Source organism: Synchiropus splendidus, chromosome 1 (genome assembly GCF_027744825.2).
Source record: "Synchiropus splendidus isolate RoL2022-P1 chromosome 1, RoL_Sspl_1.0, whole genome shotgun sequence".
NCBI classification, from domain to species: Eukaryota; Metazoa; Chordata; class Actinopteri; order Syngnathiformes; family Callionymidae; genus Synchiropus; species Synchiropus splendidus.
The window spans coordinates 45751492-45762603 of NC_071334.1; the positions used below are offsets into that span (position 1 = coordinate 45751492).

Genomic DNA, 11112 nt, shown 5'->3' on the forward strand with positions numbered 1-11112 from the left:
TGGCCTGGGACGGCAAAGGCTGCCCTCAAGGCTAGGCATCTATGACAGAGGACAGTCAAAAGTTGATTACAAAATAAACACAATAAAGAAACCCAATGATGTCACAGCTAACACGGACCGAAGAGACAACCTGCGGGAAATCTGAAACAGAAAACAGGCGAGAGTCAACATGCAGCCAAAAACAGGGAGAACAAACAACGAAAAGTGCTCGGTGGGGAAGAACACAGAAAACCAGAAAATGTGATTCCAAAATACTGAGCGAAAGAGAAACAGTTGTGCAGTGTAGAGACAAATAGAGAGTAACAACAGAAAACAAGGTGGAAGAATAGACAGAAAATACACTAGTCAAAGGCACTAGCTCACACATTTTGTTTACTTGTACTTGCAGAACAGCATGCTGACAAGACAATTAAAAACATATATTCAGAGTACACCTCAACCACAATTGTCATCCCAAATGCTATTATGGCTATTCATATTATTAAAACAGTAATTGTGAGAACAATTGTGAGAAAGTACTAGAATATTTAATATTTAACTGAAGAATGGCCACTAGATGGCAACATAGATATTGCAGTTCACTTTTTTTTTATTTTTTAGTATGGTATACAATGGGACAAATGATATTAAAGAAAAGCTACAAATCATTTTTTTGGTAAATATTAGAAGTTAAAACTTTTATTAAGAGTCCTTATTTGAGATCAAACATTACAATCATAACAATGTTTGTCCGTTATCATTGTAGTAGAAAGTAGAAATTACATAGAGCGTAGAAATATTGACTAGACTAAGACTAAGCCACGTGATATAATGGTTACACAAAGGTAATTTGCAACACGTTTGCAATGTGTCAGAGGATTTATAATAAATAAATATTCAGAGTAAGTAAAAAGTCGTCATTTACTATTACTTTGAAATACGGAAGTGGATTTGATATCACTAAAGAAACTTGATCGTGCTGTAGCCCGGAAGTGATCTGTCAGTGAGTTGTTTCTGTTTTACTTCCACATATTTCTATTATAAATATACAGCGAATTGGTGGAAATGTTGCTTTCTGATTTATCGTTAAGCTTTCTCTAATAATATATGACGAAAATACTTTTTTTCCATGTGGTGAAGTGGTGACGCTTTAAGTCAAGGTCATAACAGTTGAGATGTTACACGTTAGCTATGTGTGTTTATGGTCAATGAGGTGTTCAACGAGTTGATGGTCTGTGCATTTGCCCCCTCGTCTGTCGGCTATTAAATATTAATTTTAGAAGTGAAGCAGTTGTTGTTCTGCGTTGATGTCGGTAATAGAAAGTTGATATGTTTCGTTTGTCAGAGCAACCATGGGTTTCCTGCTCTCCAAATCCATGGACGCAAACTTTAAGAAGCAGCAAGAGTTTATGCTGCACAACTCCAGGCTGCAGGTGAGTCCGCACATCGTTTTATATTGGTGACACGCCGCTTATATTTAATTGTTTCCGATGACGAGACCTGCTTGCTTTGGCTTTTCACTTCTGCGAGATGATTGAACTGCTGTGATGAATCCGTGCTTGTAACCGCTGTGATAGTTGTGGGGCATCATGTCATGACCTGCTTCGTTTGCTCTGCAGTCTCAGTGTAGCCCTCATATGTTCAAACTCTCTTACGGACTGTTGTCTCTTGTACATTTCATGACTTGTCCTTTCACAATCCGTCCAATCACTTTAACTGTAACCACTGAATCACTTGTAAAGAGAAAATAAATCAAGAATAGCTGCAGCATTATGCGTCGTCTTCCGTGGTGAATGGTGATATCAGGGTAACATTGTGAATTATTTTAGGGATATTGACAGCCTAATGTTCACTTAGTATTTAGCAGTATGTGCATAAACATGAACAAATGCAGACAGTGTTGTCTGTAGAACTTGTTCCATCGTCTTCACGCAGTGAGAACTGAATAGTTAAAACACGGAATTATAACAAAACAAAGTAAATATAAGTATATATTTGACATTCAAATAAAATGATGTTGCCTGCACATCCCGAAAACACTAAAGTTCACACACACACACACACACGTACAAAACATCATTGAGATAACTTCAAAGTCATAGAAAAGAAATGTAACATTTGGAATTTATAATTCCATTTCTGCCTCCATGACTACTATCCACATGACCACAAGCACTGCTCACTGTGAACACTAAAACTGGTTTTTACTTAAATACTTGTTAGATATTATGAAATACCTAATACAGAAGCTGTTGTTTTCGCTCAGGGGTTTTTTTGCTACACAATGGCCAGGGTTTCCACTACTCTGAATGTATTTGAAATTCTCATAAAATTGAAATTCTTAAACAAATATTTTCAAGATAAAGAGCTTTAGTTTAAATAAGGTGATATAAAACTTGAATACAGCCACCATCGTGATTTATTGTGCTATTGTCAAACTGATGCAAATATATATCTATCTATCTATCCATCTATAGCTATATCTATATCTATATATATGTATAAAATAATCCTAACAACAATCAGACAGAGCATTGAGCTATTCCAGAGTATTTCATGAGTCCCCCCCCACACGTTTCCAGGCCACTCAAGTCGCACTTAATTTATCCCTGTCACTCTTCTATGAATGCATTCATTGTGTTTGATTTAATTTGTCCGTCTCTCACTTCCGATTGAAAAATTCACTGAAGGCGACTGAACTGGTGTGACACACGTCTTCTTAAATGTCAGCGCTGAGGCAAAACACGGCTTCTAATGGAAGTGCTGGTCTTTTTTATTTTCTTATAGTCCTTTTCTTGAAGTCATTTTAAAATGATATGTATCTGTGAATGCACCATCACAGCCTTTTACCATCCTCCTGCGCCTCAACTGCAGCCACACATATGAAACACGACAGCACTGGCGTGTAGCTGCTGTCTGGGATTCAGCCTGCTCACTCACGTCACTGAAGCCGGACAATAGCTGGTGTCCCTGCACCCACCCCTGTGTTGATTGAATCATTTGGTGACGTGTGTGTGTCTGTGATTTTCACCTGAGCTTCAGCTTGAAGCCAAAGTGAGGGAGGCCAGACTCAGATGGTCTGGACTTGTGGAGAGGAGAGACTGTGGGCATGTTGGATGAGGAATGTGTGAAGTAGATACGTAGTAGAGGAAGAAGTGAAGTCATTGATGGGTGACAAGGTGGAGGAGCCTGACGTGTTGTTACAAACATTGATGCCAAATGCCCCAAGATGAAGGTGTAAAATATATTTTTTTGGATGGATCGCATTTGAGAAGTAGTGAATTCTCTCTTAGATCATCACTTTTCAAGAGCAACAGCCCCATTTAATCCATAGCTATCATCCCACACATGCCATGTCTTAAATGAGAGCGCCGCGCCTTCAGATGAAAGAGCTGTTTTTAAAGATGGAGTTGTATTGAAACAGAGTGACAGCAAGAGGCAAACACATAACCCATCATGGACGTGGACATGAACAGGACGCTTTTCGTCACGGAAAAATCCAGAAAGAAACATCAGAGTTCCTGAAGTCTGTTGCTCGCGGAACTCAAGTTGGGGATTTCTACGCCACAGTTTCTACAAACCCTGGAGGAAACCCTAAATAATTAGCAATTTTTTGCTTTGATCAATCGGTCATCGATCATGATCGGACGATTTTTGCATCCTGCAGCACATGCACGGGAAAATGCTGTGCAGGGAAGGGCCTTCAAATTAAACACGCCATTTAAAGCTCCAGCTCTTGACTGAGCACGGAGAGTTTTCCAGGCTCACGAAAGTGAGACCGCTAGTTCCTCAGCAGCAGGCTGTTAGTGCAGCTGACGCTTAGTAACACCCGTCGGTCCGAGCGTGACATTCGGAACGCTAAGCTAATTGCCCAAGAAATAATCATTTCACCAAGCTAGATGAGCAGCCTCTCTCTGGTGTTGTTTATGCGGCAACGGAAACAACTGGATCCGTCACCGTTTTATAGTCAGGTGCAGCAATCATCAGCCACCTGAATCTGAAATGTTTGAAAATGTTGGAAACTTTCATATCAAGTCCATTCAGAGTAGTGGAAACCCTGGCCATTATGTAGTGAAAAACCTCCCTGAACCAAAGCAAACAGATGCTTTTGTTTGCTTTTGTTCAGGGATTCCTCCATGTTTGTTGTTGTTGTTATCATCCTAGCTGCCACGTGTCTTGTGCATCAGTGGGATCAGTGGACCAGGAACTCCTGCACTCACAAAGGTTCCCTGTTGTCTGGAGAGCAAACTGTTCCATTAAATGCAATTCATGTTTTCACATCATGTACACAGGAGGTATCATCATTTTGATCACACATTCATTGTCAATCCATGCGATTGGTAATAGTGATCGTCAGCAAAAACCCTGATGGCAGCATCCCTAGTTTGAACATCAACATAGCAGAGTTAGTGAAGCATGTCATTTTTCAAACCCACTCATACCTCCTGCAAACTACCAACACCTGAGCTGACAAACTACTCACTTCACCGTTTCAGTCAGGTGATGTCACTGCCATCATCAGAGAGTCTTTGTGAAGAAGGGAAAAACAAGAAAACCCCACGCAGAGCACCAGGGCCACTCACTGTATGTTGAGTAGTTCAACATATGGCACAATCTTCAAGAGAACGGCATGAGTCATGGCTCGTGAGGCTCAGCTGATTGGGCCCATTCATGCCACTGCTCTTTACTGAGCTTGTTGTTCCTTGTGTGAAGTGTTTGAACCAGTGTGACTCTCTATTATTATGATATCCTTCACTTTTGGTTGCTCATTGGACCTATTGTTGATGTCAACTCAGAAGATCAGTGGTTAGCAACACACCAAGTGACTATATAAGGCACTTCTCCTTATTCTGCAGGCCAGTGTGAAATGCCACGAATATGAAACATGTTTTGATAACCATGCTTCAGTGGGACTTCTACAGCTGCACAGCTGACTTACTCTCGGCTTGACTCTAGTGCAACTGACCTGCTGCCACAGGCCCCGCAGACACCCAGAACTGAGCAGTGTCTCATTCATTTTATTCCTGTTCCCCAATGACGCACACTATGCAGTTATAACCCATGTGTATGGTATTATGACATTTCATCATAATGTATATTGTTTGGCTTTCTAGTGCCGATTGATCTCAAATTGCATTAGCGTGACTTTACTTTTTTGAAACGTTTGAACTCTCTTTCAAAACTTGACAGCATGTGCCTCCATCTCGTCGTAAGTCATCCACCGTTTTTCTCTCTTTCTCTTCCATTGCTCATTGTGATGGAAAGAAAGGATAATGGACGGCAATTATGCCAAGCTGTCTCTTCAACCTCTATTTACTGACTTGGTCATGTCCAGCGTTTAAATTCATCCGATGTCACGTTAATAATGTGACATTTTTTCGGAAAAGTGAAGTGCGTTGATGGGACTGGATTGTTATTTCACACGTCAATTATTCTGAACCATTGTATTTACGTGACGAGGCTCTAGACCAGGGGTTCTTAACCCTTTTGATCTGGGGGCCCACCTTTCCCAGAACAAATGGACCCGGGGCCCATTCAAGGAATAGAACTGATTCATGACTCTTGATTTCATTTGTGATCAATAACCACATTTAATCTACTGACATGTAAACAAACCAAAACCTTGTGAAATGACATGAAACCATGTGATCATCTCGAAGATATTTATTTGTCATCGAAAAGTCCAACCAGCAGCAGACCAGAACCACCACCGTCATTTTCATCATATTTACTAAAGAAATAAATATACACTTGATGCAAACTGTTGAAATTCAGTGACACACTACTGCCACCATACGTGGCGAATGTATTAAAACTGAGTCTCTCGTGGCCCTCGCGGCCCAGAGGTGTAAAACAAAAAAAGCTTTTGGTGGCCCTCTAGGTGGCGCTCGCGGCCCAACCATGGGCCCCGGCCCTGTGGTTAAGAATCACTGCGCTAGAACTCAAACATCTCCAGTCTAAGTCATCTGTGTGGGTCTCAAAATGGAGATGGTGTGTGTGTGTGCGTGCAGATGGAGCGTCAGATGATGATGCAGAACCAGATGCGTGAGCGACAGATGGCCATGCAGATCGCCTGGTCCAGAGAGTTCCTCAAGTATTTTGGGACTTTCTTCATGGTCGCGTCAGTGGGACTCACAGTCGGGTGAGTATTGACTTGATGCAGTTGTGCTGAAAATCCAGGTAACTAACTCCAATGGAGCGTCATTTACAACAAGTTCTGAAAAACACGTGAATTTCTCTCAGTCTTAGCGGCTTTGGATTTAAATTTTAAATGTATTTAAAGTAGCTATTCGGCTTTTTGTTGCTGTCCAGCGTCTCCTCCACAACACTCCAGAGGACGACCTATCTTTTTTCAAAGTTACGTTTCTTGTAGAACAGCTCTTTGCCTTGTTCTTTCATTAAATCTGCCATGAAGCCTTTAAGCATTTATTTACCATTTACACCTCAACATCTTGTTTCTCCTTCGTCTCTCAGCATGGGTTCATCTCCGTTTGTGTTGTGGTGAGTCAAGGTTTCAGAGACTACGCTCTGGTCAAGTGAGAAGTGAAGAAATTGAGAAAGAATTAAGAGTGTCATTTGTGAAAGGAAGGTATTCGTCAACAACACAGACAGGTCGCGTTACGGTGGCCTCTAGTGGACAAAATATGAGTCTCCAAAGAGATGGATTCATGAGGTCTGTCTACCGCTTTGAGAAAGAATAAAAACTCAGGGTAAAAATCTTAAAGTTCTTTGATGTCAAGCTTCTAGATCGTTCTCGGTTCACAGGTTGGCGGACAAATCTGACGCTTCTTCAACTTCCATTTCCTTTTCTTCAACCGAGCTTAGATGCTGGTCCACATACCCTCAAGTATTTGATCTCAAGTCAAAATTCAAATTTGAAGGATATGTTTCCCATGTTTCCTCAGAGCGGTAAAGAGGAAGAAGCCGGCGATGTTGGCTCCCATTCTTCCCCTCAGCTTCATCCTCACCTACCAGATGGACAGCGCATACGGGACGCTGATTCACCGGATCAGAGGTCAGTTATGGCTGACAAAATGCAATGTAATTCAGAAGGGTTATGTCCCCTGGTTGGACGTAAAATGGGAGTTGCTTCCCCTCGCCACTGTACATATGGCTTTATTTCTGCCCTGTGCCTTCAGGTGAGGCTGAGAACATCATGGTGACCGAACTTGACCGTCTGGACTTACCTCACGGAGCTCCCACCTTCGAGAGCATCGAGAAAGCCCGCCGGGCCAAAAGCAGCATTGCCTTCTTGGAGAAATGACGCCGGTGCTATGATGACATTGTTTAGAATATCCATGGTGCTGGTCAAATCATGCCTGCCATTTGCGTCTTCAATCCTGATTTACACTTAAATCCAATTCATCATTCAGTTGTTCTGTCCATGTTCAACGATTGTTTGCCATCAATTCTGTGGCTGGTCTGATGTTTCACACTAATGGCTTTCTGGAGACTCAAGTCCAGGCTTGTTGTTCCGCCTGAAAAACACATTCTGACGTCTGGAGTGACTTCAACACACTCGCTCATGCTGATAGGAGTTGTGAGTTTTAGAATGTCCCTTTCATCCACTGAAGTCCAGAAGACCATTTTCAGTCAATCACTCAAATGCCAATTGTATCCGAAAGCCAGATTCAAATATCCCTAAATTTGAATGATAACAATGGTTATTGGAGCAGTTCCATGACTATGGAAGTCGCCTTCTCAAGTGGAGGGGGGGGGGCGCTTCAAGTGCACACAGTGAGAGCACAGTATAGAACCGGGGTGGGCAATAACATTTCCCAAGGGGAGAAAATGGAAAATAAAAATCAAGTGATGACATCATGTGTGATTATGAAATTACCCTTTAAAAATGCACAGAAAATGTTGGCTTGTTGTGTTTATTTCATTTAAACCACATTCACATTTAAAGATTCTCAATGTGTCACACACATTTCGAAATCTACTTTCAGTTCTGATGTATTTTAAGGACAAGAAATATTGCTAGAATAATGGAAAAGACAAACTATTAAGAAAAACAGTCAAACGAGAAAGTTATGTTTCAGTTGCATCATGATCAACAAAAAAAAAAAAACAATGCACAAGGCAACAATGTCTTGGAAGGCTCCTGGAAAAGACCAAAAGAAACAGATGTGTGAGGGGTCTCATGATATTTCCTATCCAGAGTGTCCGGTCATGCAGTCTCCTGGTGCATCTCTCGTGGAATTCCTGCCAATTGAGTTTAGCCAGAAGCCCGACTTCTTCTTCAGCTGTTTGGAGAGCGACGGCTCGACTCCGAGGTCTGCACAGATGACTGGGCTCCTCACATCAACTCACACCAGTCTGCAAAGGATGTGTATTTCACAAAATTGAATTTGTATCATTTGTTCCACCAGAGTTCCTGTTCCATACATGAATAGTATCCTGGCTCAACTGGTTTTTTTTCACCTGCCACTCGACAACAAGAAGGTTTCCTGTGGACACACAGAGGTGCTGATCCTCGCCTCTGCCTCCTCACACTCAGAGCAGGTCCAAACACAGAGCCAGTGAAACGTGAGGGACCCCTCCCATTCCTAGTGATGGCACACATTTCTATATTACGCTCATCCTGTTGGCCACTCTCTGTCATTCTCATATGAAATACGAAAATATATATATATATACAGGACAGTGATGCTGTGTGATGAAGTGGTGTCCGCCACATTTGGACTATGTGTTCACAGTTAAGACTAAAATACGTCTGGAGTGTTGCATTTGACTGAAAACAACAGTCTGATGAACGTCATCTTGCTGGATGAGTGACGTGCGACGAGGGGACTTAGTCAGGAGGTGAAGTGGATGTGGGGTGGGCTGAACTGGAGACTGGTGCTATAAAAGCTTGGCAGAGTCCAGGAGACAAGGAAACAAGCCGGTGACTCCTGAAGCTGAATCAAGTGCACGGCAGGATTTGAAGTGGTGGACCCTCAGAGCAGTTGGAAGATGCAGTGGAAAGTGGCTGTGGTGGGCCTGTCGGTGGTGTGCGTGCTGGGCTGGTGCGACAGCCTGCCGGGGGAGGTCATGAGCAAACTGATCATACCTCAACACTACGGGGTGAAACTGTGCGGGAGAGAGTTCATCCGAGCTGTCATCTTCACCTGTGGAGGCTCGCGCTGGAGACGCTCGGCAGAGGGTGAGTGGACCTGAGCCATACATAGTCAGCATATTTGCTCCACCTTGAACTAACAAGAAAGAGATACCGTAATAAGATGCTGCACAAAATTGATAACAAAATGAGGGAGTTCTAAAAAATGAATCTGTTGGAAAGTGTCAAAATCAAGTGCCAAGCATTCCTCATCGATGAGTGTAGCTGAATAAAAGCAGCCATTTTTAATATATAAGAAAAGGATTTAAATAAAAATAAAACATCTTTAATTCATAGTACTGAGTTTTATGACATTTTTTATATATATATATATATATATATATATATATATATATATATATATATATATATATATATATATATATATATATATATCTGTTCTAAGTGAAATAAATCTAAATCAAATATTTTACTGTAACCTGACAGAAATAAGTGAACAGTATTGAAAGGTAATTGAAAAAAGGTTCATATTTAATTTTAAACAAATATTTTATTTAAAACAAATAATCTTGAGTATAAAGATACTACAATATTTATTTACAGAATAATGATGCAATGTCTGAAATGCGAATCATGATATAATGAATAAAATAAAATGTTTCATTTAGATCACTGTTTATTAATATTCCTAAAATATTTTATTATTTTATATTATATATTATATTATATATTATATTATTTTATTACTTCTTTTAATGTTCTAAATAAAATAACACTCAAATCATTCTTAATGGTACAACAGCAGACTTTGTGAGTTGAAGCTCATTTGACATAACTATTTTGTTTGTAAAAAAAAAAACTTTTTGGGATGTGACTTTGACTGACAATTTAATGACTATTTGCTTCTTCAAATTCCAGGTCCAGTCCAGTGGAGCTCCTTCAGTGACATCCAAAGCCAAGACCAGCAGCCTGCTGGGCAGCAAGACCCCGAGCCCACAGACCCTATTTCTCCTCTCCTCGCTCAATCTTCCCTCTCTGACCTCATTGCCCTCCGCAGCATTTTGGGCAGGCTGCCACAGTGGCTCGCTGACCTGACCCTCCGAGCCCTGCAAAAGTCTTCAGGTTTTAAGGCTGAGGTGACCCCAGAAGCTGGCGAGCGACCCACCAACAAGAAGAGGAACTTATCTCTGGGTCTGGCAGGAATCTGCTGCAGTCACGGCTGCACCAAAATAGATATCGGCCGACTGTGCTGAGGTGAATATCGGTGCGGCAGATATGAGCTGTGTCCCGGGCACGTCTTCGCCTCAGACAAACTCTAGTTATTTTGTTACCTGTTCTCCCCGGGATAATAAAAGTTGAAATCTTGTTTGAGACTATGTGTTATCTGCTTGCTCAATGTCTCTCTGACTTGATTCCATTTATGATGTTTGTAGCTTTAGCCTCAGGTCCCTGGTTCAATTCCAGTGTGAGTCCTATCTGTGCAGCGTCTGTGTGTTCTTCACTCTATGTTATGTGGAACGCGAAAACATGCTGATTTTGAGTTGTCCCTGAGTGGTTGTCTGTCCGTGTGTGACCTGTCCAGGGTGCCCGTCCAGGGATGTCAGTTACTCATCTCTCACTGGTTAATTCATGGACAGGGGTAAAAATGCTGTCAGAGACATTCCTTCCTCCTGTAGCTTCAGAATGTTGGTCATGGACCTGCACCACATTCACTTTCTGGCCGCACAATCATGAGGACCACAAATCCAAATATATGCAGTAATCAGAAAGGAGATGCGCTCTCTAACAAGATGGACGACTCATACTGAAGGGTGGCGCACGAAACCTTGTTGAGACTCCTTTCCGACATTAACTCAGACTCCTGAATGCATTTGCTTCACTGAGAAGTTGTTTCCAAGTCATCTTCTTTCTCCTTCTTCTCCCTTCAGGGGAGGCCACAGCAGATCATCTTCCTCCATCTCACCCTGTCCTCTGCTTCCTCTTCTCTCAAACCTACAAACCTCATGTCCTCCTTCACCACCTCCATCAATCTCCTCTTTGGCCTTCCTCTCCACCTTCTGCCTGGCAGTTCCAAC

At 41.8% G+C, this 11112-nt stretch overlaps 2 protein-coding genes across 5 annotated transcripts; both read left to right on the forward strand.

The window, feature by feature from the left end:
• Positions 1-946: 946 nt before the first annotated feature.
• Positions 947-8053, forward strand: plgrkt (plasminogen receptor, C-terminal lysine transmembrane protein). 4 transcript variants are annotated; one of them, XM_053884297.1, is made up of 5 exons: positions 947-982; positions 1325-1412; positions 5991-6121; positions 6885-6994; positions 7119-8053. In XM_053884297.1, the coding sequence occupies exons 2-5, from the start codon at positions 1332-1334 to the stop codon at positions 7241-7243; spliced, it is 447 nt and encodes a 148-aa protein (XP_053740272.1). In that variant the 5' UTR covers positions 947-982; positions 1325-1331; the 3' UTR covers positions 7244-8053. The 4 variants fall into 4 exon arrangements, with proteins under 4 accessions (XP_053740272.1, XP_053740279.1, XP_053740296.1 ...); XM_053884304.1 differs by having other exon boundaries at positions 948-978; XM_053884321.1 differs by lacking the exon at positions 947-982 and adding an exon at positions 1121-1139.
• Positions 8054-8934: 881 nt separating this feature from the next.
• On the forward strand, positions 8935-10323 carry rln1 (relaxin 1). Its single transcript, XM_053871106.1, has 2 exons — positions 8935-9124; positions 9956-10323. Exons 1-2 carry the CDS (start codon positions 8935-8937, stop codon positions 10288-10290), a joined length of 525 nt encoding a protein of 174 aa, XP_053727081.1. The 3' UTR covers positions 10291-10323.
• The last annotated feature ends 789 nt before the right edge of the window (positions 10324-11112 follow it).

Bases quoted from the DNA above. Each gene is read 5' to 3' on its own strand.
- plgrkt (XM_053884297.1), top strand. From the start codon at position 1,332: ATGGGTTTCCTGCTCTCCAAATCCATGGACGCAAACTTTAAGAAGCAG. The intron at 1,413-5,990 runs GTGAGTCCGCAC...GTGTGCGTGCAG, and splicing joins TGCACAACTCCAGGCTGCAG to ATGGAGCGTCAGATGATGAT. The intron at 6,995-7,118 runs GTCAGTTATGGC...CTGTGCCTTCAG, and splicing joins GCTGATTCACCGGATCAGAG to GTGAGGCTGAGAACATCATG.
- rln1 (XM_053871106.1), top strand. From the start codon at position 8,935: ATGCAGTGGAAAGTGGCTGTGGTGGGCCTGTCGGTGGTGTGCGTGCTG. The intron at 9,125-9,955 runs GTGAGTGGACCT...TTCAAATTCCAG, and splicing joins CTGGAGACGCTCGGCAGAGG to GTCCAGTCCAGTGGAGCTCC.